Source organism: Dendropsophus ebraccatus, chromosome 8 (genome assembly GCF_027789765.1).
Source record: "Dendropsophus ebraccatus isolate aDenEbr1 chromosome 8, aDenEbr1.pat, whole genome shotgun sequence".
Classification (NCBI taxonomy): Eukaryota; Metazoa; Chordata; class Amphibia; order Anura; family Hylidae; genus Dendropsophus; species Dendropsophus ebraccatus.
In genome coordinates, this window is record NC_091461.1 from 117,940,325 (window position 1) to 117,967,909 (window position 27,585).

Sequence of the window (27,585 nt, forward strand, 5' to 3'; positions counted from 1 at the left end):
ACAATTGTTTTGCCATTTTAAACAGTTCTTTTTTTTACAGCTGCAACAATGGCTCTGATCCACTGTAACACGAACCCCCACGACATACGGAATCATAGACAGTCAGGATCTGTGGCACATGTGAAGGATCCTGCTGTTCTCCATTGATGGAATCCCTGTCTAGTAGCACCTCTCTACAGTACAGGGCGGTACTACATGTCAGGGTGAGTTGCACCTCTGGAAACAGGGGAAGTTGGCTTTATATTATTATTGGAAACCATTGGCTTTCTGTCATGTTGTCCACAATTTCACGGGACATAAGGTACAGCATAGCATGCTGGGAAATAATCTGGGATTCTTGGCTGAATACGTGCACACATGAAGCTATCGGTATGATATTATACTCACAGGTAGACCTGGGTTTCCTGGGGGTCCTTGAGGTCCCTAGAAATAAAACAGAATTTCTATAAAAGGCAATGGGGGAGAGAACAGCAAGTTTACATAATAGGAGTGAATAGAGATGTAATGTACCACAAAGGGTTAACCTGATGGATGCTGAGAGTTCCCGCTGCGCAGCTCCTACGCTGCCCTCCCCAGGACGGACAAAGCTTCCCTTACATCAGGCGGACACAATGTACTAACCCCAAGAACGCCGTAATGGGGGCTGCAGTGTGTGATCTCAGCTCCGGGTTAACCCTTTATGAGCATGTAGTAGCTTCTTTATTGATTTGCTCCCCCTATCTGAGTGTTGCAGCTATCTCCCACTGTGCAGGACACCAGATACTGTAGATACTATAAGGAGCTCTGTCAGGTGACAATGCTCCGGAATCACTCACTGATACTTGTTATAGGGGTGACATTTACAGCTCATTCTCCGGTAACTATACACAGACCACCCTACAACTTGGTTGACACAAAAAAAAACTTCTAATACAGAACAGATTTGTTAAAAGATACAATAGTTTTGACCCAAAATCTGTGCTCTACTCCCTGGCCCGCTGCCCTATCCAATTGTTTTAAAGGCAGTCCAGTTTATACCCCAATACTGAAGGGGTACTCTGGGAAAAAAGGCTTTCAAATCAACTAGTGTCAGAATGTTACAGATTTGTAAATTACTTCTATCTAAATCTTCAGTCTTCCAGTACTTATCAGCTGCTATATGTCCTGCAGGAAGTGGTGAATTCTCTCCAGTCTGACAAAGTGCCCTCTGCTGCCACCTCTGTCCATGTCAGGAACTGTCCAGAGCAGGAGAGGTTTTCTATGGGGATTTGATACTTCTCTGGACAGTAGCAACTCTGGGTAGTTTTTTTTTTTTTTTTTAACACCAGTTTATTTGAAAACTTTTTCCCACCAGAGTACCCCTTTAAAGGAATATTCTCAACTTATAACATGATTGCATGATTGTGAGGTCCCAGAGGTTGACCCTACTGATCCTAAGAATTAAGGACTGCGGCACTTATAAGGCACAGTGAAAGGGCATGAGTGCCATTGCAAAAGGAAAACAGTGAAGGGGCCACATCACTGCAATAGTACAGCACTATATCAGCACAGCACTACAATAGTAAAGGTCTATAGCAGCACATCACTACAAGATTACAGCACTATATCAGGACAGCACTATATCAGCACAGCACCACAATAGTACCGCACTATAGCAGCACAGCACTGTAACAGTACAGCATTATAGCAGGACAGCACTGCAATAGTACAGCGCAGCACTACAATAGTACAGCACTATAGCAGCACAGCACTACAATAGTACAGCACTATACCAGCACAGCACTACTCTACTACTGTGCTGACCACCACAAACAAGAAAAAGATGGCAAATCCTAGAGCATATTTTCTTACCATTTCGCCTTTCGATCCCTTTTCGCCCCGATTTCCCTGAAAATGAAGACATAAAGTTAATAAACGTCAATACTATATCTTATTCGCATGGCTGCTCTATGGACGGGATACATGCACAGATCTCTATGGACAGGATACATGCACAGATCTCTATGGACAGGATACATGCACAGATCTCTATGGACAGGATGCATGCACAGATCTCTATGGACAGGATACATGCACAGATCTCTATGGACAGGATACATGCACAGATCTCTATGGACAGGATGCATGCACAGATCTCTATGGACAGGATACATACACAGATCTTTATGGACAGGATACATACACAGATCTCTATGGACAGGATACATGCACAGATCTCTATGGACAGGATGCATGCACAGATTCCTACGGACAGGATACATGCACAGATCTCTATGGACAGGATACATGCACAGATCTTTATGGACAGGATACATGCACAGATCTCTATGGACACAGCCATATATTAATAGCTACAGCCTCCTTCTTACACCTGGGCAGTGGCGGTCTTTGGCACCAAGCACACCAAGCGATCGCTTGGGGCCCCCAACATCCAGGGGGGCCCCCACGCCCCACTCTTGTGCTCAAGACCGCTGGACAGGGCCGCTGCCCCGCTCGCTACTGCCCTCTGAACTGTAACTATGAGCACTCGTAATGAGCGCTCATAGTTACATGCAGCAGCACTGGCAGGGCAGGAGACATTGGCTCCCTTCCTGTCAGTCACTCTTGTGGCCACAGGAAGGGTTTTCCCTGCGGTCACAAGTGGCAGCTTTGTCCTTGTGGTGCCGGCGCTCCAGTGACATCACTGGAGCATCGGCGCCAGCACAAGGGGAGTGCGGTCTTTTGTGATCGCAGGGAAAACCCTTCCTGCAGCCACAAGAGTGAAGAGAAGAGGAGACGCCCGGACCCAGGTGAGTATAAGTGTTTGTTTTATTGTGTTATATACTGTATGGGAGGGGGAGCACACAGGGGTCTGTTTAACTGGGGGAGCGCACATCGGGGGTCTATATAAATGGGGGGAGCACACAGGGGGGCTATATAACAGGGGGAGCACACAGGGGGGCTGTAGACTACTGGGGCTTCACAAAGGGGTCTACATACTATTGGGGGCAGCACACAGGGGGTCTATATACAACTTGGGCCAGCAGAATGGGGTCTATATACAACTTGGAGAGCACACAGGAGGTCTATATCCAAGTGGGGGAGCACACGGGGGCTATATACTACTGGGGGAGCACACAGGGGTCTATATACTACTGGTGGGGCACACAGGGGGTCTATATACTACTGGGGGAACATACAGGGGGTCTATATACTACTTGTGAGGCACACAGGTGGTCTATATATAACTGGGGGAGCACACAGGGGTCTGTATACTGCTGGGGCAGCACACAAGGGGTCTATTTAATACTGGTGGGGCACACAGGGGGTCTATATACTACTGGGGGAACCACACAGGGGGTTTATATACTACTGGAGGAGCACACAGGGGTCTATATCCAAGTGGGGTAGCACACAGGAGGTCTGTATCCAAGTGGGGGAGCACACAGGGGGTCTATATACTAGTGGGGGAGCACACAGGAGGTCTATATACTTCTGGGGGAGCACACGGGGGGGCTATATATAACTGGGGGAACACACAGGGGTCTATATACTACTGGGGGAAGCAAACAAGGGGTATGTACTATTGGGGGAAGGACACAAGGGGTATATACTACTGGGGACAACACACAGCGGTCTATTGTTTTGGAACGCGTGTCGAGGGGGGGGGGGGCCAGACATAACTTCGCTTGGGGCCCCAGAAATGCCAAGACCGACCCTGCACCTGGGCACAATGCTACAGGCAGCTATAAACTTCATTGGATTTAAATGTGACATGATTGTGGCCGCTGAGTGATAGCACCAGACAGCGGATATGTGAGGCGCGTGTCTCCATCCCCGGCCCCATCACTATCATGCTGAAGGGTTCAATTTATATTATCTTGGAAATGTTCGGCCTGTCATGATGTATACGGTATATACACATGTGGTATTATTTACACATTGTCATTTTTAATACTAGGTTTGAGATTCCAGTATTCCTCAGAGTACAGATGTGTAGATATACAGTTATATGGATTAATACTCTATGTGGGATCAAAGCTTAAAGGGAATGTGTCATCAGACAATGACTTATCGTACAAATAATGTTTCTGTGTTAAACAAATTTTTGGTGACATTTTTCAAATTTTCCATTTTTCTATATATATTATAAAATAATCCTGATATCTTGCAGTTCTCATTCTTACCACTGAGACTTCCTGTTGTGTCTGTAGTAATAAGAGGAGGCTGCCGTAAAGTGATCTGTATAGCATTGCAGCGTCATGTGACACCAGTAGATAGAGGAGACAATAACAGCTCCCTGTGGAATGACCTCTTCACAGGTCACAGAGCTCGCTCAGTAATGTCTCACATTTATATCAAGGGGATAGAGTCTGTCTATTGTCATCTATATCCATGAGTCTTGGATATAGGCAAGATGGTTTCCACCATAGCATTGTAAAAAAAAGTGAATAAAAAAAAAATTACAGTCAGAAAATAAAAGCAGATTAGAATAAAAGAACAAGTTTTAGTGTCTGACTCTAATCAGTAAAAGAAAATTTAGGTGACACATTCCCTTTAAAGGGACTTTGCCCCATCTTGTCAAAATGAAGAGGGAAAAAAATCCTTAAAGAGTCCTACTGGGGCATATGGATGTAATGTAGGGACACGCCTCTTTGACACGTGGAATGGTAACTCCCAGTTGTCAATTTATGCTTTATTATTCAGGGGGAGTAACAGAGGAACGGAAGTTATAAGAAGAAGTGCTCCAAAGTTATTACTTTATGAGCAATGTCATATCAGGAATGGAGACAGCTCGTATATAGAGGTGAACACTAGATGGGGGTCCCATATGTCATAGATACACGTCAGAGAGTCAGATCACTATAACAATGGGTCCGGGACATGAAAACCCCTTGGGCACTGCCTAGAGATTTCCATCCCTGTAATAGGATGCAGTGTCAGAGATTTCCAGAAACTGACACCAAAGGGTCCAGATCTCAGCGGAGGAAGGTTTCTCACTACTCACCAGATTGCCTGAGGGTCCGATGATTCCAGCAGGGCCAACAGGACCACTGTTTCCCTTTACGGAAGGATAAGATAGTATAAGTAAACACAATGCAGAATATCCCAACACCACAGGGTTTATGTACATGTGACAATGCTATTAGTGGATGGCGTGGGGGTCTGGGGCTTTCCTCCTTCATAACCCATACGCAAGGAGGTGGACACAGACAGTATGTGGCCCCTCGGCAATGACCCTTTATAAGCCCCTAGCCCTCAAGTAACTCAATATGGAGGTCCCCTCTTATTCATCTAACAGCCCACTAGTAGACGTGAGTTCTTTCATCCAATATCAAAGCTTGTAGATGCTTTTAGGGTGGCAATGGGCCCCTATACCTACTGGGCAGCTATACAGTCTAATACAATAAAGAACACTTACAGCTTGACCAGGAGGACCTTTAGGACCGATGATACCCACTAGACCAATACCACCAGAAGGACCCTAAAAACATAGGAAAAAAGGTAACATAAATATCTAAAAATGTTGAAACTACAGAATGTTACCATCTACTACTCCTCACACGGTTAGACAAGAGTCATACTGTACCTTTGGGCCAGGAAACCCTTGGAACCCCATGAGACCTTGATCACCATCTTCTCCCTGTGTACAAACAAATCTTATTATTGCATATGTATTGCATGATTCCTTAAGTGGATAAGAAGTGATGGACACTTACCGGCAGCCCCTTTAGGCCACTTTCACCCTTTGGTCCTTGATCGCCATCAGCTCCAGTTAACCCCCTCGAGCCTGCTTTCCCCGGGTAACCACGGAGTCCTGTCTCCCCCTCAAAAGGTGAAAAATGTATGGAATTAATTGGAATTGTCACAATATCCTGTAGAACAGTAAGTAATGTGTGTATGGATGGCGGTGGTATACCTTCGGTCCTGGCATTCCTTCACTTCCTTGAGGGCCAGGAGAACCCTTTGGCCCCGGTCGGCCAGGTAAACCAGCCAGTCCATCTAGACCCGGGCTGCCACTTTCACCCTATAGTAATAGAAATATAGAACGTTACATCTTCCATCTTCTTATCAGGGATATACAGCCCCTCTGAAGATTGCATACATGTCTACTATATATCAGCGTTCTTGAATGACTTGGATTTGATGAATACACCATCAGACACTATGATCTGATGGTGGTGGCACCCACTATTATCTATACGGACACTATGTAGGTACTTTTGTGTCCTTTTTGAGGCATTTAATTACCAGACACCGACCGTTCCCTGATGAAGCTGTACTTCTTGACAGGAAAAAAGCCTTGAAGTGTTTCTACTTTTGGTGTCTTTTCTATGTCTAAGTGTTGTGGAGTCGATCACAAGTGATTTCACTGTTTTGTTACTTTTTCCTGCACTTACTACAGGGTAGGAATCACCCACATGGTTGGAGCCACCCTATTAAGGGGGTATTACACTCAAACATAACTTTTGCTGCCCATTGGGAGACTAGCAATTCATTTCATAATTGTCATTATCTATTCAGTCTCCTTCCCCCCATTCTCAACTGCTGCTTTCTGATGAAAAATCTGAAGTCTTTCAGTACTTATCAGCTGCTGTATGTCCTGCAGGAAGTAGTGTATTCTTTCCAGTCTGACACAGTGTTTTCTGCTGCCACCTCTGTCCGTGTCAGGAACTGTTCAGAGCAGGGGTTTTCTATAGGTATTTGCTGCTGCTCTGGACAGTTAGAGGGGTATTCCCACATGACAATCTCCTATCTACAGTATAGGGGATAACAGTCCAACCACTGGGGTCACCAGTAATCTTAATAAACGCGACCCCTGTTTCCCTTTGGAATGGAATGGCAAGTCACACAAGCACCACTACTCCATTTATTCTCAATAGAGGCTAATAGAAACGGCTGAACACTATATTCAGTTGTTTCTGCAGCTCCCATAGGGAATGAATGGAATGGGCCCACCGCTTCATTCTGATGGGGGTCCCAACAGTTAAACCCTTTGTGATCAGCTAGTTATCCCATATCCTGAGGATACCCCTTTAAATGGATGCAAAGTAATAATGGAACTACTAACTCCTCTAGGGGCATGTTACAGATTTAGTGACCTTTTGGATGATGATTATGATGGTAACTCCTGCATTGTGCTCCATAACCCCCTTAAGCTTTGGCTGTCCAATCATGATGGGAATTGTAGTTTTTCCAAAAGCTGGACGGCTGAAGGTTCCCCATCCCTGTACTAGAATGTAACTGTGCAGCACTGGCGTAGCTACCATGGAGGCAGACCACACAGCTGCTATGGGGCCTGGGGCTTGCCCTGGCTAAGCGTGATCTGTCTCCACAGTACGGCTCTCCCTTGACAGTCACCAGCCGCACCCCCAGGACACCCACCGGTCACACCAGCACCTGCACCCCCTGGCCACACCAGCACCCGTCATGCACCCCTGGACACTCGCTGGCCGCACCAGCATCCGCATCCCCTGGACACGCGCCGGCTGGACCAGCACCTGCACCCCCTGCACACCCGCCGGCTGCACCAGCACCCACAGGACACCGTCAGGCCGCACCAGAACGAGATATTGCAGAGGGCTGTGCTGGTTGAGTATATATGCTGGTCTGGTTGAGCGGTGCATACAGGACCTCATACAGGTTTTTTTTGCAATGGAGTCCCCTTGAATCCTAGGTACACCCCTGCTGCGCTGTAATACCAAACACGGACTAAGGACAACGGTGGTGCTCTTTCTGAGAAAAAGTTCCACTGTTCTTTCACAGAAGAGGACACCTCCAGGACATATCTGGATGTGATGTTTTTCTCATTTTTAGAAAGAAATGTTCTTCACAAGTTTATTATAAATAAAGGAAAGGTCGGAAAGAAAAACTGGACATGGTTTTCCGCACATGTTCTATCGTCTAATAAAACTCAGGTTTTTATGCATTTGGCGAACATTTCATTTTCTAAGGTTTTTTTCCAAATACAAACAACAAAACAGAGGAAAAGTCAGAAGGAAGAAGATTTTCCATAACTTTTCTCTTTTATGGCTACATCAAACAGCCGGGGGATGATTTCTGGATGACATTAGAGGGTTTGATATTATTTAACACACACAACATGTGAACGTTGAGGCCCTTCTATTCTGCACTGTAGAAGTCATGTGTGTTTATGTGTATTCCATGCAAATAGCTGACATCCCTGCAATAAACACATAATAAACAGCCCCTGCAATACACACATAGTAAACAGCCCCTGCAATAAAGACATAGTAAGTGCTAGGATCCCCACCCATCACAGGAATGGAGGTCTGTAGTCCTCCAAATGAATGGAGCAGCAGTGCACATGCTCGACCACCTCATAATTTATTGTCTATAGGACTGGCTAGGTGGTCGAGCATGTGTGGCCACTCCATTCTCACAGGAGACAACCGACCTCTTTTCTCATGATAGGTGCGGGTCCGAGTGGTGGGATAGTTTCCACTGATCCTGTGAATAAAACTACTCACTTTATGGCAGCCGCATAGTAAGAGGTCAGATAAAGCACCGATGGCTTTTAATTATGTAAATTCACACTGCCCACCCCCTTGACCCCAACTAACACTAAACAACCATTTTTTTTTTTTTTTAACTTTCCCTTATATGAAAAACATGTCTGTGTAGTAAGTATAACATCTACAATTCCTTGAGCCCATTGTTCTGTATACTCACACGTAACCCAGGTTTTCCAAGCAATCCAGGCTTTCCAGGAAACCCAACAACAGAATCAGACCCAGGGTATCCATCTGCACCTCTTAATCCAGGTGGACCTTGTTTTCCCTTAAATTAAATAAAAATAAAAAAAGGACAAGTTATACCCACATATAATGGAGGGTTCCGGCAATATTAAAGGGCTTTACTGAGGTGGATACAGTTGCACTCAATCTACATATACATCAGCAGCAGCTGTAAAGGGAACTACAATTCCCATAATCCTTGGACAGCCAGTGCTAAAGCTTTGGCTGTGCAGGTATGATGGGAATTGTAGTTTTGTAACAGCTGGAGGGCCACAGGATCCTCATCCCTGTTTTAGATGAACAGCCTGTAAATAAACACAGAGCGGTGCTCCATTACCAAGCCTCAATCATCATGCTGGCAGGACTAAAAGAATTATCTATAGGGCCATTACTGTTGGTCACACATCGCCCAATTGGATAAGGCAGGAAATATGAGGCTGTGTATGGGTAGTAGTAGTGTCCCAGAACCCACGTGCCACTGCTGTTTCTGTGTACATGTAGGTCAGTACTTAGGGTAATGTATTGATGGGTATTCGGTGGATGGTAAAGGTCATACTGCATTTTGGTCACTAGATGTCACTGTGTATTTTCTATTACTGGAAGCACAAGCTGAAGGGAACTGTAGCAGAAGGGTTCATGGTGTATGTGACTCGGCACATGTCTGCCGCCTGTTAATTGGCTTGTCCACCAATCCCTGTAAGATACTTTCCCAACTCCCCAGGTTTCTCTCCACCAATAGCTAACCTGACAAAAGTCTATAAGCAGAGGTGGAGTGGGCCATGTGCTCAGACCAGAACAAGCTCAGAACAGGGCAGATCAGTGAAATCAGGTGTAGTGAGTAGTAGTGTATGCTCAGCCTGCTAGTTTTTCTCAAGCGTTCCTGTATCCCACGTCCGGCTAGTACACCTTGGGTGAGAATACCACAGAGGTACTACATCCTATCCATGCCGAGGAGCTATCCTGATTGTCTCTGAGCCCTGAAACCTCCAGGAGCTTCAGTCAGGCCAGCAGATTGGGTAAGAGCAACTTAACCGGGGCCTGTACTAATGGACTTGTCACTTGGCCTTTGCCCAGCAATAAACGGATTGTCATAGACGCGAGTACAGGTTATTTCTCAAATGTATCACCACTAACTCCAAAGTGGTCAGAGCCCTCCATCAGAGCGGGGCTCTCTCAGGAAATTCTGAGTGCCATCCTGGGGGTGCTGAGGTGATTGCTGCGCCATGAGGGCTGTGCTGGAAGGGAAGGGGTCGTTGGTACGGGGGCCATGCTGCATGGGCCCCATAGCAGTTGTGTGGTCTGCCTCCTTGATAGCTATGCCACTGGTAGTACTAGTAGCAGCAGGAATATGAACTATCATGTATTACAAAAACATGCACTCTGCTCTGTATATTTCCTTCAGGTCCTGTATATAGTGAACCTGTAAGTATCACACTACATTAAAGTTTCTGCAAGGAGGTCATGTATAGAAATAACTCCAGTATCACATTACTAAATGGAAGAATTGCCCGGCTCTTAGCAATGATACATGTGTCCTGATGTATGAGAATGCGCATTGACAGCTATTTGGTTACATGTCCAGAGGGTTTCTATACTCATAGGCCCCACTAGCTGTATACGGAGCCCTGTCTATGGTGTAGTCATTATTACGGTGGCTGTGTACATTATATAACGGTAAAGGATCAGAGGCGTCATCCATCATGTAGTTACATTTCTCTCTCACTGGTAAAATATTCCAGGCTTCTGATTATAGATAAAGCACAGAACATCTGGTCCTAATCCAGCGACTACTGCATGTGGGATCACCGGGGAGAAGAAACTGATGTTATAATAATATTCAATTGAAAGGAGAGATAAGTTGTCATACGCGATATCCACATCACTCACAGGAATTCCCGCTTTGCCAGCTGCTCCTCTCATTCCTTTCTTTCCCTTTGCGCCCTGAAATATAAAGTTTTGTAGAGTTTAGGCTAAGAGGGTCGGCTACCATGAAAAGAACTGCAATGCTATACGGTATAGGTCATAAAAGGTGCAATAAAAATACAATTATGTAAAGGGAGCCCTGTGGATACCTCCAGGTTATAGAACTTGGCCGTTCTTATGATCAGGAAACACGGACCTGGAAGCCTTTCATGAGGATACAGGAAACCATCAGTGCTTCCTGACCGTAAAAATGGAGGAGAAAAAGGTATATACTCACCTGCTGCATGGCTGCAGTTGTGCTCCCAGCCGGCTTCTCCCTCTGTCTTCCAGCTTTGCAAGCACATGGGTAACGTCACTCATGTGCCACAGTGCTAGGTGGGAGAGAGCGCCCTCTTGTGGCCGGAGGCAAAATGCTGCCTCTGGCCAGAAGAGTGATTGACAGGAGATGGGATATGCGCTCCTGATTAGGTTACAGTTAAAAGCCATCAGCACCCAGCGGCACTTACTGGTGCTGACACTGGCCCTGGTTACCATGCAGTGCAACAAGAATTCCGGACAGTTTCTGGATGCGCATCTGGAGCTGTCCAGAATTCTGGATTCCCTCATAGAGGTCTATGGGGCATCTGTGCTGGAATTATGGACAAGTAAAAGGACAGGTCCTATAACCTCTGGGCCTATTTTCTGGCACGGACACCTGAAGGGTCTCCATGCCCAATAGAATCCTGCGGGTGATTCAGGACCGTATATAATGTCCACAATCCACAGAAAAGTTGTCCGGAGTGCATCTGTAATCAGTAATGCAAAAATGGGAAAGTGATCAAATTAAGGTGATCCGAAATGTTTTCAGACATTACAAACGTTACTTCTCTAACATCCGCAAATTACAGACACTTCCATAGACTTCTTTGGATAAATCCGTGCCACAGTTACGGCCCTAATATTTGCAGATCCATAAAACGGACAGTGTGAACAGCCCAATCAATGAGCCTTAATGAGAACTTGCGGAATGTGGGAGCACGTGGCCTTAAGGAATTATGTTTTTACGTCTTGTAAATAAGAAAAAAAAATTGAATCTGAAAAATCTGAACTGCTCTGCTCTTTTCAGTATTTTACCAAAATAAAAATAAGAAATTAAAGGAATATCCTCCATCTCCCCTAAAGGCTTCCCGGCCCCCTCTGGCCTGTTTATGGCAACTGCATGTAGCCTGGAAGCCGAGAACACATAAAGCGGGTGAGCTACGCAACGCTCTTGTGGGGCTTCACTGTGTGCAGCTCTGATTAGAGCAATGTGAGAAATTCATCTGCTTCAGCTGTTTATAGATCTCCGATGGCCCTAGGCAGGCCTGAGGAGGCTGGGAAGCCTTCAGTGCAGATGGGAGTACCCCTTGAATAAGAAACCAACAGCAGGTTAGAAGACTCACAGAACAGGTGCACAGAACGCTAAGGAGGATGATAATTATTTTACTTTCAGCCTCGATGCCCTTTTCGCAAAATCTTCAATTTAATCAGTATGTGAATTAGCTTGGTGCACTGTGGACGGGACTACCAACCCAGCCCACCCCTCCTCATGAATACTGGGGCAGCACCAGACTGACGTCACTGCAGATCGCTGCCTCTATATTCAAGAGGAGGGGAGGGCCGGCAGGGCGGATCAGTGCACCACCTCCTGGGCAAGGAAACGGCGCTGAGGATAAAGGCAAGTAAAATCCTGTTCATTCTCGGCTTCCCTGACCCTATGGGAACCTAACAGGAGGTTAAAGTCTCTGAACTGTGCATGAAAATGATTTCAAACGTTTGTTTTCCAAATCCAGAATAATAGAAATCCTAATAATCATATAAATACATACCACAAATCCTCGCTCTCCTTTCTGTCCCTGGTCGCCTCTCTCACCGTGTTCCCCCTAAAATATCAATCACAATGTTAAATAGTGCAGATCAGCACAATGGCCTATAGACCATGCAGCCGTTCTATGTAGAGATAAGCGAACCTCGAGCATACTGGGGACCGTCCCAACCAGAGCGTGCGGCATTTGTTACCGGTGGTTGCAGACCTAGGGAGTCCTGGAAAACATGGATATAGCCATTGGCCTATGGCTGTATTCATATCTTCCAAGACTTCCTAAGGTTGCATCCAACTTCTACAGCCGCCCGTTATCAAATGCTGCACACTCGGATGAACCCCAACGTGCTTGCGGTTCTCTCATCTCTAGTTCTATGATCTATGTAAGATTGTGGCTCCCACCATGGATGCATCCATCCATCCATCCAGTACAAGGTTAGCAGAGGAATAGCTAAAGGTTCACAGCCCTGATGCAAATGCTTGTCTTTGGTCCTTCCCCCTTCTATGGTCTTATAGATGTCCTGTCTCCAATAAATACACTCACATATATCCTTTTGTTCATGGTGAGATAAGCTGCTGCAAGATGTGAGGCTGAATCAGTTGCGGCCCCTGTAGACTCATGTACCTGTGCGGCCCCTGTAGTCTTATATACCTGTGCGGCCCCTGTAGTCTTATATACCTGTGCGGCCCCTGTAGTCTTATATACCTGTGCGGCCCCTGAAGTGTTATATACCTGTGCGGCCCCTGTAGTCTTATATACCTGTGCGGCCCCTGTAGTCTTATATACCTGTGTAGCCCCTGTAGTCTCATGTACCTTTGCGGCCCCTGTAGACTTTGTATCTGTGAGGCCTGGGACACTAACCCTAGTTGGTGAACAGCATAGAGCAATATCATTATTGAGAGCAATAGGTTAACACACAGTTGTTTTCGCCTCCGCTCCGGTTTATGGATCTGCACCCCCTGCGACCCCTGTGACCCTGCAGCTACACCACTGATGCCATTAGACCAGTAAGACCTATTTCCCCTCCGGTCTATAGATGAGTAGTGGGAAAGTATTATAGAAGAATGATAGAGACTTACTGGAGGTCCCTGCTGTCCGATAGCGCCCCTTGGTCCAATGACACCAATTATTCCCTATATAAGAAAGGTGACATTGTATCACTTTATTCTCATAGATTGCTATGAAGGAGCCTGAACCATTCAGTGACATATACTAATGGCTGTAACTGTGCATATTTATATCACCTTATAGCCCTCATCTCCAGGTTCGCCTCGGTCTCCATGTTCTCCAGGAGGACCCTACAGGGAAAAGTATATATTTAGTGTTTTATTCACCAGTTAACATTATTGAAGTCATGAACACTTCCATCATACATACTATACATACCATACATACTATACATACTATCTATCATCACTGTACAAGAAGTGGTGCGGCAATGGTGGCAATCTGCGGCCCTCTAGCTGTTGCAAAACTATAACTCCCAGCATGCCTCAACAGCTGCAAGTTGTGGTTTTGCAATGGCTGTAGGGCCACAGGATGGGGAATACTACTGGGAAACAATACATGAAATATGCAGACGGTGAGAGGAGTGACCCAGGTGTACCTTTAAGTGGGGTGAGTGATTTTAAGAGTGATTTTATTTTTTATTGAAAAGATGAATAGATAGATAGATAATAGATAGATAGATAGATAGATAGATAGATAGATAGATAGATAGATAGGAGATAGATAGATAGATAATAGATAGATAGATAGGAGATAGATAGATAGGAGATAGATAGATAGGAGATAGATAGATAGGAGATAGATAGATAGATAGATAGATAGGATAGATAGATAGATAGATAGATAGATAGATAGATATAAGCCGCACTTCCGAAACCAATGTGGCGGGTGCTATAGGAATTAGGTCCCCAGGCCAGGGAGTCTACAAGTAGAAGATGGAGAGTCCACAGCACACCAGCTCAGGTAGTAAAAGAATGTAGTTTATTCCAAAAAATATGGTACAAACAGATGCAATGTTTCTATGCATGCTTGAGAAAGATAGCGAGAGGCTATCGAAACGTTGCATCTGTTTGTTCACTATTTTTTGGAATAAACTACATTTTTTTACTACCTGAGCTGGTGTGCTGTGGACTCTCCATCTTCTACATAGATAGATAGATAGATAGATAGATAGGAGATAGATGATAGATAGATAGATAGATAGATAGATAGATAGATAGATAGATAGATAGGTAGATAGATGATAGATAGATAGATAGGAGATAGATGATAGATAGATAGATAGATAGATAGATAGATAGATAGATAGATGATAGATAGATAGATAGATAGATAGATAGATAGATAGATAGATAGATAGATAGGAGATAGAAGATAGAAGATAGAAGATAGAAGATAGAAGATAGATAGATAGATAGATAGATAGATAGATAGATAGATAGATGTAATATAGTGTGTTACATGTATGATCTGTATATGGTCTATAGAAGAGGATATAGCTCCTAAAACAAAAATGCTTTAGGGAAAAACCTACTGGTTCACCTGGGGATCCCTGTGGTCCTATAACCGTATTGTCTTCTCCGGGATAACCCTACAATGCAAAAAGAAAAGAAAAAAAAAAAACCTTTCAATTTTTCTTTAAAAATGAAAGAAAAAAAACAACACAACAGCAGGGTGGGGAGAGAATCCTCTGAGGACAGCTCAGGTAGCATGAAAGTAATGAGAGATTCTCTCTTAGAAATGCGAGTGCTTGGTAATAGTGCTTGGTATTAGTGCCTTTCTATCAGATCTCCTGATGTTCTTCACATTAGACGCCGGCGTCCATTATAAGCCCACAGCTCCGGCATATACCCCACCACATCAGACATAATGTACATGTATTACCTTTTCTCCTTTAGGTCCAGGTGGTCCTGGGGGTCCTGTCTGACCTTGATGACCCTGTGCAGAAATATACAGGTAAGTCATATATACAGATTACCTTTCAGTATTACTGTAATATCATATTCATTACTATTCTCACATCGGCTTAGACGTCGGCACCTGTGCTAATATTTTTCAAGCCTCTACCCAACAAAAGGTAACACCATAAGACCCCTTTACTGCACCATTAATAAAAGGACATTAACATAACACTTGTCTTCCCCTATTACAGCTCTTTGGTCCTCTATTTGACCAATTATTAAATCATTAAAAGGGGATCTCTGGTGATTTTTTTTTCCTTTCAAACCAACTGGAGTCAGAAAGTTATATAGATTTGTAATTTACTTCTATTTAAAAATCTCCAGTCTTCCAGCACTTACCAGCTGCTGTGTGTCCTGCAGAAAGTGTTTTTTTTCCTTCCAGTCTGACACAGTGCTCTCTGCTGCCACCCCTGTCCATGTCAGGAACTGTCCAGAGCAGGAGAGGTTTTCTGTGGGGATTTGCGACTGCTCTGGACAGTTCCTGACATGGACAGAGGTGTTTACTGTGTCAGACTGGAAAGAATACACCACATCCTGCATGACATACAGCAGCTGATAAGGACTGGAAGACTTATTATTAAATACAAATATGTATAGCTTTCTGACACCAGTTGATTTGACAGAAAACATTTCTCACAGAGTACCCCGCACAGCTACTGTCTTGCAGAAACAGCCCCACCCCTGTCCTTAGGTTGTGTGTAGTATTACAGTTCAGCTCTATCCACTTCAAGGGAGCCACTTCAAATAGAATTGTGCTTTTTCTGGAAGAAGGCATCCATGTTTTTCTAAGCCTGGACAACCCCTTTAAATTATTTCATTAAAAGCAAAATAATAACCAAAACAGTATGAAGTAGTCCATACCCCATATCCTGGGATTCCAGGCTCTCCTTCTGGCCCCATGGCTCCTAAATGCCCCTGTCCAAACACAAGGAAATGACAATTACATATGGCGCAGCGCTTGGTGCTTTGTTGTCTTCTTGATAATTGGGCGTCTGATTGGCAAAGGATTTTCTATTTCTCCCTCTTGATGTAAATAAGACATCTTCCTGCAATGAGATAGGGGCCGCTCTAGTGGTTATGCCCCCCGGAATTATAAGTAAGAAAGTCTTTGGTTCTCGCAGTAATTGCCGTCCTTTGATCTAAATACAGAGTTTATATCATAGAGACAAACAGCCGGTTGTGTGTTGCTTTTTGTTCTTTGTTGTTCTGTTACGTCTGATTGCATCAATGGTGCTTGATTTCTTCCACATTGGTAAATACCCACCAGTGGTCCTCTAGTGCCCCGCGATCCTTTCGGCCCCGATTCTCCGCTCTTTCCTCTGTCACCTATACTTCCAGGCTCTCCGGCCGGCCCCATGTGACCTTTGTCCCCCTGTAGGGAACATTATCAGAACGCCGTCATTTTTAGTGAAATAAATAATTATCAAGGTGTTCCATATGACAAGCTTGCTCAGGGCGTGATCCCACGTTAAGGTTTTTTGATGCCAAGGCCGGGAGCGGATCATAAATGTAGAGCATGTATAATGGAAAGAGTGAGACGTCGCTTCTTTATGAATCCCTTCTAGGCTTTGGCTTTAAAAACTCAAAAAAAACCATGAACATGGAAACACACCCTTACATATCGAGATGTGGAATTTTATAAGACAAGACACTACATCATCTTGGATGGAACCCAAGATGTTTTCTAGGCTGTGAACCTTGAACCTTTTATCACCTTGTTCTCTAAATGTAGCTGCTATATAGCCAAAGTTGATCTGGTGGAGCTTCACTTTAAAGGGATTTGTTGGGAGAAAATTCTTATTTGTTATATGGTTCCTTATGCACTTAAAACGGCATACTCACCTCCCCCACTCCCCAGCTGAGACTGCAGCCAAGATTTACAATCCCTACTGCTGTCCTCTTCTTCCTCTTCCTGATAATGTTTCATGCCAAGTCAGCCAATCAGTGGGCCAAGTGACCAGTTCTTGGCTGCACAAAGCATCACTAGGTGGAGGAAGAAGAGGACCACAGTGGGGAGCAGCAGTGGGGGAGTGGGGAAGGGGAGTAAGCACAGTGCATAGGGAGGCATATGACACATGGGAAAAGTAGCTTTCCTCCAGAATGAAGAGGCTAATGGGCAATGCTCTTTCAAACTGCAAGAAAACAATATGAACCCTATTAAAATCAATAGGATCTGTTGGGATGCACATTATGTGATTTTTGCAGCAAATGGAATAGATGTGAATGAAGCCTTTGACTGTTTTTGCTGGTGTACCCTCACCTTTTTGCCAGGGCGGCCCCTTTGACCTGGGTTTCCTTGTTTGCCTTCTGGTCCCTGTTTGTTAATAAAGCAACCGCTATTATTATACACCCAAAGAGATTAACACACGCCATGAATAAATGAATAAAACAGTACTGCTTAGAATTGTTGTAAAGGTACATGACATTTATAGAGTGATATAAACAGGAGCCAAACCTCAACTGCATAAGGGCATGCTCATGGTTTAGTGGCCTCAAGTCTAGTGACAGAGTCCCTTTAAAGAATTTAAAGGGGTACTCTGGAGAAAAGCACAGTGCTCTCTGCTGCCACCTCTGCCCATGTCAGGAACGGTTTTCTTTAAGGAGTTGTTCCTGCTCAGGACAGTTCCTGACATGGACAGAGGTGGCAACAAAGAGCACTGTGTCACACTGGAAAGAATACAGCACTTCCTGCAGGACATACAGCAGCTGATAAATACTTGAAAACTTGAGTTTGTTTTTTTTAAATAGAAATAAATTACAAGTCTGTATAACTTTCTGACACAGATTGAAGAGCTGAGCAAATTAATATAAGTCATTGTGGGAAAACACTCAGTATAACTTTTTTAACTGAAATCTCTGCAGTCTCTATTCTTAGGAGCCTAATGGGCAGAGTCACTTTGTGATAGGACAGGCCACTGGACTCGTAAGCATTAAAAAGAGAATTAACAAGTAATCTTTCCCCACAAAGATGCAAAGAACGGATGAAAAAAAAAACAGATTGCAAAAACGTAGTGTGAACCCAGCCTAACTCGATCAGGAGTTCCGTCACCAGAATTAGCACAAACAAAAAGTAGAAAAAGCGGTGGCTTTCCTGGCTCAGGTCTGATGAAGAGGAGGGTGAGCGCCTCCAAACGCATAGCCGAATGCAAATAAAGAACTTTTTTCTCCAAAACGTGGAGTCAGTGTCCGGTAACATTGAAGAAACCCAGTGATCCAAACATCAGACTCCAGGTCCAGAAGGACTGTGCCAGGAAAGCCACCGCTTTTTCCACGTTCTCTTTGTGCTTATCTATCTAAACATATACATCAATCTGCTCAGCTCGTTCTGCTCTGTAATATGATGCTGATCGATTCCATATCATTTGCAATGTGACAGGTTCCCTTTACATTAATAAGCAATAAAATATTAAACCAATTTAGATTAAAAAAAACCAACCATCCATATACAGATTATTTCAGCTTTAATTGTTGTGGTCAAAATATTAATGATATAATGATTGGTTATAGAGAAGAGAAACCTACGTGTAATCCCATTCGGCCAGGTTCTCCACCAGATCCCTGGATGCCGGGGATTCCTCCTTCCCCCTTCTCTCCATACTCTCCCTGTAGACCAGGATCACCAGCTTCTCCCTTCATGAAACCACAAATATATAAAACACTGGAACATTAGGTGCAGAAATATATGATAATAAATGTAATAATAGTCACAGGCAACAGTATCCAGAGATATTGGCCCTGATTTACTAACGTTATCTGGTTTACGAGAACCCTGCACCTCAGGGCTTTAGTTACCAAAACTGAGAGATTCATTAATGTCCCATCACCCTTAGTAAATCTCATAGTTTGTACAGCAGTTTTCTATCATAAAGCAGCAATGGAGGGTCCCACCTGAGAGACCCCCCAAATTGTTAAAGGAGTCATGGTCTGAAAAGTGGTTGTTACCTTTGGACCATCTTTTCCTTGAACACCATCTTCACCTGCAGGACCTGGTTGCCCCTATTAATCCCATAAAAATTAAAGTTAAAATTGACATTGCTTGGCATATACAGTATACCTATAGAGGAACAGAGGTTATAATCCAGTGCTGTAACTTGTGGCATTATGTACAACAATTGTCCCTAATCTGAGTCTAGTTTAGCCAATGAGTGACTCCCTTACAGCTATAGTGCCCGCCCCCAAGGAGCTGGAAACTGATCACAAGACTTCAATGATGGAAATACATCGCTGCCATCTTACTTAGCGGCTTCAGTTCAAGTCTTTATTTCTTCCCACCTCAACATCAGCATGGACTCTGCGGTGTGGATTTTGGTGCTGATTTGGAGGTGGTTTTTTGTGTTTTTTTTTTTTTTAAGATCTCATTGATTTTAATAGAATTTTCTTTTTTTTTTGCCCACTTCCCATTATAATCAAAGGGAAATGGTTTTATAGGTTAAGATAAACAGAGTGATCTGTGGGCACACATCTAGATGATCACCGATCGGATTATTTGGATTTCCAATTAAGGTTTCCCATCATGCGACAGCCATACTTCATACTTACCCTGATGCCCGGTTCTCCTGGTGCCCCTGTGTTACCGATACTTCCGAGGTCTCCCTACAACCAAGATAAATTGGTAAGATAATATATTCTTAGAGTTTGCAGGATAAATGAAAGAAGATATTTTGTAATTGACAATATATAAGCTTCTTTATGTCAGAAACAAACAGACATCTGGATTTTATTGTTCCAGACATGGAGTCTATCAGAGGTTTGCATTGCAGCTGATGCTCAGAATTGTGCATGGTCCTTAGCCATGGAAACCCAATGCGAGAAGCTTAGGATCAGCTTGGTATTGTGACCAATCATAATGAGGCAGGTATAATCTGATACACCCAAACTTGTATTGCGTTATTGACTCCCAGAGAGGAAACCTTTACAAGGCAAGACGCAGAATGGCTCACCTTCATGCCAGGATCTCCTTGAGGACCAACACTCCCTTCAGTTCCAGGTGATCCCTATATAAAATAAATGTTACAGCATGAATACAGCCTAAATATTCTTACAGTTACCCAAACCCAGGCCAATATGATGAAATAGATGAAAGGTGGGATACTGAGTATGGGACCATGATCAATCACGAGGACATGGGTCCTTTGTCCTCTGAGTGAATGGAGCAGCAGCATACAAGTTCAGCCTTAACTCCATTCTAAAGATAGCCGAGTATTGTGCTGAAGCAGAACAGAGGCCGAGCATAGACACTGCCACTTCATTCAGTAATCAGTGGATAGGGGATTACTTTTAATCATGGCTGAACCCCTTTAAAGGTTATGGACACCTTTGCACTGACCTTTTTATTGTTTTTTTGTTAATTGTTTGTTGTTTATTGTTTATTTGTATTAAGCAACTTTAAATAGTCTTCATTATAAATTTCCTGCCATTTAGCTGCTGCTCAGAGAAAGAGAAGATAAATCCATAAGAAAGAATCTCTGCTTCCTCAGTGTTAATTAGGAGTGAGTTACACAGCAACTTAAATAGTGGACAGGAGGGAGAGAAACTCTGGAGGATAGCTTACTAAGGCTGCACACCTTCCCATCACAAGCATGGCTTTCAATTTTTGATGTAAGGAAAGCCATTGGAGACATGCACCTATTAAATGGAACCAGATTATGAGGGTGGTCCCTGGTAGCTTCTCCCCACGCCACCAGTCTTGATTAATAGATCTCTCCTACTTGGGGTGTAAAGAAATATCTATCAATCCAGACCAATAGGACAGGCAGAAGCCACCAGGGACTACCCTGATAATGTGGTGCAGGCAGCATGGTGCATTTTTCTGGTTGGTTGGTTTATTTCATTCTGGAAGAGGGTGAGTAATAGACTATAATTTACCTGTTGTATACAATACTATTATATAACACATTCTAAAAACTGCTAAGTAGTCAAAAAGGTGGAACTCACCTCTGGTCCTGCTTCTCCAGGTGGTCCTGCATCTCCTTGGGGTCCCCTTGGCCCCTAACATTTATGACAAATGATATAGAATATATTAGTAAACCAGAGAGTGAAATATTTTAAGGTCCTAATGTATCTCATTGCGAGATTCCATTTAGTTCCCCGGTTCAGACAATGTTCCTTTAGCACTAAAATGAACATTGTAATTTGCTTGAGCTGATACATTTAGTACAAGTCTGTGGGGTCTGATGGTCTGAACCCAAGTATATTCGCTTTATAATTGAACAAACTATAAACATCTGGTATAATCCTGCAGAGAGGAGCTTCACTGGGTTATGTCAATCTGCTCCGAATTACTCCCGAAAGTTAGTGAATTCCTCATAAGGGGCTATTGTTCTTTACATTATTAAGAAACCAAAAAACAGGATTACAAATGGCAGACCAATCAATCTGGTTTTCAGGGTCAGAAAGCTGGCTGTGCTATATGTGTTGGGAATATTCTGGATATCTGATAACAAAAGGTTGTATATATATATATATATATATATATATATATATATATATATATACACACACACACAGTGGTGCCTTGGATTACGAGCATAATCCGTTCCGGGTCCGTGCTTGTAATCCAAATCCACTTTTAAACCAAAGCAAATTTTCCCATAAGAAATCACAGAAATGCAGACAATTGGTTCCACACTCCAAAAATAATGATTTATTATTCTGAATAACATGTAAAATTAATGAAACAAACATTCAGAAACAGCAGAATCTGTGATATATAAGTTACTGTACAGTAATGGAGAGGATGGGAAACACAAGGGCGGACAGAGACTGCAGGGAGCATGAAGGAATGAGCAGGACAGATGTGGGCACAGTATAGCAGCGCTCTCTGTCCGGGGAGAGAGGGGTTACAGCTATGGAGAGATTACCTCCACAGTCCTGTCCCCTGATGCAAGCCCCAGCCTGAAGTGGATCTGGTATGATTTGTAAGGTGAGGAAGACCTTCTGGGTCTGAGTACAGGGCTGTAGACCCCGCTATGCAGACCATGCCCCTCCTCCATGCGCGCTCCCACAGTACAGGGAGCTCTTAAACCAAAGCAATGCTCTTAAACCAAGTCTTAATTTTGAAAAACTGTGAGCTCTTATATCAAAACGCTCTTAAACCAAGTTACTCTTAAACCAAGGTACCACTGTGTATATATATATATATATATATATATATATATATATATATATATGCTATGGGCCTGAAAGCTATCTCTTCTGATCCCGCCTTACATGGGAACAAAATTGGTAGGGAAGGGCCAGCTGTCAGATAGAGAACAAATGGATTCTATTGTTGAAATTTAACATGCCCAATCCTTCCCCTGACATTGTTGGAGGAGAGTCAGGAGTCCTCCCATATATACGTTAGATGGTCAGCCCATCATGTTGTCAGGCTCCTCTAACACATGTCTGATGTATATGAGGGCTTTAAGGTGAATCTGTCAGCTGCAGTTCACATTAAAAATTGCTAAGAGGGCCCAGAGAAGGGGTTGTTCACCCCCCAAAAAATTTCTTTCAAATCAACTGGTGCCAGAGATTTGTAATTTACTTCTAGTAAAAAAATCTCAAGTCTTCCAGTACTTATCAGCTGCTGTATGTCCTGAAGGAAGTGGTATTCTATTCAGTCTGGAGAGCAGAAGAGGTTTTCTGTGGGGATTTGCTACTGATCTGAACAGTTCCTGACATGGACAGAGGTGGCAGCAGAGAGCACTGTGTCAGACTGAAGAGAATACACCACTTCCTGAAGGACATACAGCAGCTGATAAGTACTGGAAGACTTGAGATTTTTTTAATAGAAGAAAATTACAAATCTCTGGCACCAGTTGATTTGAAAAAAATTTTTGGGGGGTAAACAACCCCTTTTCAAGACTCTGATATGTAGAGGGCTTGGTTGAAGGCATAGTTTTTTTTAAGTGCAGGATGAATTTGATGATACCATTATATTTTATATTATTATACTATTTTTATAGAGTAATCTCTTTATACAATTCAAATATTAATTTTTTTTAATAATGAGCCCTAGTTCTCACCTCCATGACACTTATGGGAGATTAAAAAAGCATTTGTTCAACAAAAAGCACACATGTAGGGTTTAGAGATGTGCGGGACGCCGATTCACTTTAACTCCTCTGAGACCGGCCTACTTGGACCTTCCCCAATTTCACATATGTATGGCCTATCAATAACTGATTGGAGGGGTGCCGACAACCAGCACCCCCATCAATCAGAGCCACCCAAGCCAGATCTACACTGTGGTCACAGCCAGGAGCAGACAGTGCAGGACAGGTTAGTCCTTTTCAGGATGAATATTTTGTTTTATTCTGTTTTTCTTATTTTAAGTAACTGTAACTGTATTTTTTTAAGTATACTGATTACCTTTTTTAACTTTTAGTAGAAATAGCGAAAAAAAAAGAATTCTTCCATTGTTTTTAAAATGTTCGCAGTCCACTATGTGGCATAAATAACTTCATTCTTTGGGTTATTATAATTACAGAAATACCATAAATTTTCCATCGAGGGAGGTGAATTAGAGCTTGTTTTTAATAATATAATTTTTTTTTTTTTAACTGGTTGAACATAAAAAATCCCCCCCCCCCCCCCCCTTTTATTTTCTTTTTTACAGTGCAGGATGAATCTGATGATAGCGTTATATTTTATACTATTATACTATTGTTTATAGTGTAATCCCTTTATACAATTAAAATATTATATATATATATATATATATATATTAATTCTAAATTAATATTTATTCATCATTGTATTTTTCTTTTGGCGGAGCTGTACGAGAACTTTTTGCAGGATTTTTCAGTTTTTATTTTATTGGTGGCATTTTAGGCGACATATGGCTTTTTTTAAAATTCTTTTGTTATGCAAGGCAAATAAAAAAATTTGGCAGTTTTATAGGATTGTTTCTAGCGACGTTCGCCATGTGGGATAAGTGATGTGATAATTTTATAGTTTGAGTTGCTATGGATCCATTGATGCCAATAATGCGGAGTTTGTTTATTTATTTATTTATTTTTGTATGTCTTTTTTTTTCTTTACAAAAAACATATGTCTCTTTGTGCCTATTACCTATTGTTCTGCTTTATAGTTATACATTGTCTTTTTTTTCTTAAATAACTCTCATTTATTGGCAGCAAAGGTTCTCTATGGGGATTTTCTGCTGCTCTGGACATTTCCTGATATGGACAGATGTGGCAGCAGAGAGCACTGTGTCAGACTGGAGAAAATACACCACTTCCTGCAGGACATACAGCAGCTGATAAGTACTGGGAGACAGGATATTTTTAAATCAAAGTAATTTACAAATCTGTATAACTTAATGACACCAGTTGATTTGAAAACATTTTTTCAGAGTACCCCTTTAAGGAACCTGCACAAAATTCTGAACCAAAAGCGTTAAGAGAAAGCATCACATAATGGTAATAAACTGTGCACAGTCACAGTTTTTTTGTTACTAGGACATATCTCCAACCTATGATCTTTGGGGTTCAGACCTTTAGGACCCCCACTGATCTTAAGAAAGGAGGGGGTGTAACAATGATTTGGCATTAGGATAACCATACACATACAGTAGCTGTTAGCTGAACACTTGTTCCATCTGTCCTCTATTACATCTACCATAGGCTATTGGGTTGTGGGTGACTCAGGCACTACCCACCAAGGGACGTGCACCACACTATGACGTTTATCTCTTTTCCAGATACCTGTCCTGATCACTGCATACACATCAATGCTCAGGTGGGTATCCATGTATTCTGAACAGAGGGGGATGGAAGTTGCCGCTGGACTCCTCTAGCGGAGGCTTAGCCCACTAAGAACATAAGGTCGGATCAGTTGAAATATAACATGCCCAATCCTTTTCTTCTAGAGTCCAGAGGCCGCCATACATATTAGACAACTCACCAGTCCTACTGAATTTGCAAGTTTGCATGACTTTTCTCCAATGTGTATGGGGTTCTGTGTGGGAAACATCAACAGGCCCCTTTCACTTGAAGGGAGCTGCAATTCCCTGGCACAGTGAAGCAGCATATAGTGAACATATGTAGTCGCACAGTGGTGTATTGGTGGGTACAGCTGTGTATCAGTTGGCACAAAGTTATATTGGTTAGCACAGCAGTGTATTGGTTGGCCCAGCAGTGTATTAGTCGGTTGGCACAGTGGTGTGTTGATAGCTGTGTATTGGTATCCCAGAGTGGGTGTCCACAGCTAATGTAGCAGCATGTATTGATTGGTACTATGTGTTATAGGATTCGGGGCTGAAGACCTGTAGAATGCGGCGCCTGCCACCAGGTGTCACTGTGATTTGGACCTTATGTCTTCACGGCTGAAGGTAAAACTACTAAAGGGTATATTAATGTCTCTTTTGATCATATGACTCATGCCACTGATAAATATATATATAGTGGGGTGGGACTTCATGTCAGTGAGGAGAGTGTGTCCAGAAGTGATTAATGATTATTACAGAGTGTACGCTAAGAAAATCTTCTAGGCCTTGGCCTGAGGCCTAGACCCTGTCACAGGACTATTCCTGATTTCTTTATGTCCAATTACACTCTAGCCATTTCCAGCTAAAGCACCTCAAGGATGGACTGGGATAAAAAGCAGGACCAAACCTGTTCACACTGGGAAGCTATATCTTCTACCTCTGAAGGCTATGCAAGTATATTGAGGTATTGTACAACACAGTAGTCAAGCTAAGTGCAAAGGTCAAGTCTCTACTGCCAACACGCCAGGTTCTTAAGGGGTACCCCCAACGGGTTGTTCTCCCACTGGGTGGTCCTGTAATCCCTGATCTTGTGTCACTCCATGCCTACAGGATAGCTAAGGCAGATTTTTATTCCCTTGGATACAGGACTTTCTTCTAACGGCCCCAGCGGAGTACCTCGTGTCTGAATAGGTCCCCAATCTGCAGCCTGCAGACTCCCAATACTACAACTTCTTAAAGTCAAGGCTATTCTAAATTATTCTTGTCAAGGTCTACTCTACTACAAGTGTCTAAAGTATACAGAGACTGTGTCAACTCATATCTCTACCAGCGACCAAGCTGTGCCTGAACATAGCAAGCCTTATCTCCTCTTGTATTCCAGCCAAGCCAGCTGTGTATTATTCAACGTGCAAGCATCTATTGGGTTCTTGAGATTCATAAACTATGTTTACTGCCCTAATGGGATCTTCTGCAAATGATATAGATACTATACCTCTGTACTGCACTACTTCAGTAAAGACGTTAACCGTTTAAGTGCCTGAACTCTAAGCTCATTAGCGTACGACACCATGCTACACACACTTGTCCTACCTAACTGAAAAGACGTGTAACAGTGCATTCAGGGGTGGGCAAACATACCACTCCTTGCCACCGTGACAAGTTCTCTCCTTGCCTATTATAAAAAGATTGTGTGAATATTCTGGTGCATTAGAAACGATAATAAAAAGAACCTTATGTAATATAGTATAAGGAATCAACATACTGCTTCTCCAGGAGGCCCCACGTCTCCCGCGCTTCCTGATGGACCCGCTGTGCCCTTTAAATTCAAAGAAAAAAAAAGAGCAATCACTATGATATACCAAGAGTGATAGAACAGTCTCTGACCATTAGCTCCGAGGCTGAGAAACTGCAACTCTTTGTGTGTCCCAGCATGTTGAGTTGAGTTGTAATCAGAAAGCTTAATGTTTACAACCATAAAACATATTAGCAGAAATCTGTATGCGATAAACTCCCCCTAGTGGTGGCCACAGATAGCCAGAATTTTATCTTTCTGTCTTTCTGCATTGTAAATGGAAGAAGTTCAGTAGATATTATAGCTACCTGTTACTATACCGATTTCATTTTATTATATCTCCTTTTTAACATAAATAGCAAAAAAACATTACATGATCTGTCAGCATCTGCCACATTTCACATGTTACTTACAGGTTTTCCTTGTTCTCCTCTTTCTCCAGGATTTCCCACCTTCCCCTATGTAAGTATATAAAAGAGAAACTTTATACAGATATATCAGAAGCCATGACAATGGGAAAATATACAGCAGTCTATAGTTCACATGATCATGGGGGGTTAAAGAATGGAGACTGACAGGGAAATAACCATGTAAATGCTCATGTCCATCAAGAATAACAAAGTATTACATGGAGCTGTATTAAAGAACTGGG

General features: G+C 43.0%; 1 protein-coding gene and 1 long non-coding RNA gene across 8 annotated transcripts in view; one reads left to right on the forward strand and one right to left on the reverse strand.

Annotated features, from left to right (window-relative positions):
* COL24A1 (collagen type XXIV alpha 1 chain) overlaps window positions 1-27,585 on the reverse strand; it is a 186,625-nt gene that overhangs the window by 6,140 nt on the left and 152,900 nt on the right. For 2 of the 3 annotated variants that reach the window (XM_069981559.1, XM_069981558.1), the window contains 24 exons: window positions 27,347-27,391; window positions 26,904-26,957; window positions 21,385-21,438; window positions 20,391-20,444; window positions 19,990-20,043; window positions 19,393-19,446; window positions 18,973-19,080; window positions 17,711-17,764; window positions 16,715-16,822; window positions 16,312-16,365; window positions 15,374-15,427; window positions 15,024-15,080; window positions 13,726-13,779; window positions 13,561-13,614; window positions 12,488-12,541; window positions 10,605-10,658; window positions 8,653-8,760; window positions 5,879-5,986; window positions 5,679-5,786; window positions 5,549-5,602; window positions 5,381-5,443; window positions 4,967-5,020; window positions 1,831-1,866; window positions 388-423 (listed from right to left, as the gene is read on the reverse strand). In XM_069981559.1, coding sequence (XP_069837660.1) covers window positions 388-423; window positions 1,831-1,866; window positions 4,967-5,020; window positions 5,381-5,443; window positions 5,549-5,602; window positions 5,679-5,786; window positions 5,879-5,986; window positions 8,653-8,760; window positions 10,605-10,658; window positions 12,488-12,541; window positions 13,561-13,614; window positions 13,726-13,779; window positions 15,024-15,080; window positions 15,374-15,427; window positions 16,312-16,365; window positions 16,715-16,822; window positions 17,711-17,764; window positions 18,973-19,080; window positions 19,393-19,446; window positions 19,990-20,043; window positions 20,391-20,444; window positions 21,385-21,438; window positions 26,904-26,957; window positions 27,347-27,391 — 1,533 coding nt within the window. Of the gene's footprint in view, window positions 1-387; window positions 424-1,830; window positions 1,867-4,966; window positions 5,021-5,380; window positions 5,444-5,548; window positions 5,619-5,678; window positions 5,787-5,878; window positions 5,987-8,652; window positions 8,761-10,604; window positions 10,659-12,487; window positions 12,542-13,560; window positions 13,615-13,725; window positions 13,780-15,023; window positions 15,081-15,373; window positions 15,428-16,311; window positions 16,366-16,714; window positions 16,823-17,710; window positions 17,765-18,972; window positions 19,081-19,392; window positions 19,447-19,989; window positions 20,044-20,390; window positions 20,445-21,384; window positions 21,439-26,903; window positions 26,958-27,346; window positions 27,392-27,585 lie in introns of those variants that run through there. The other variant, XM_069981560.1, reaches the window with a different exon arrangement.
* Window positions 48-27,460, forward strand: LOC138799853 (uncharacterized). Of its 5 annotated transcripts, none has more exons than XR_011364318.1 (9): window positions 48-203; window positions 15,388-15,445; window positions 19,863-20,062; window positions 20,180-20,437; window positions 24,570-24,854; window positions 25,136-25,173; window positions 25,683-25,765; window positions 25,994-26,105; window positions 26,288-26,838. It is a non-coding gene; the product is annotated as an uncharacterized lncRNA (long non-coding RNA). The 5 variants fall into 5 exon arrangements; XR_011364320.1 differs by having other exon boundaries at window positions 24,570-24,729; XR_011364321.1 differs by having other exon boundaries at window positions 24,570-24,698; window positions 24,788-25,173.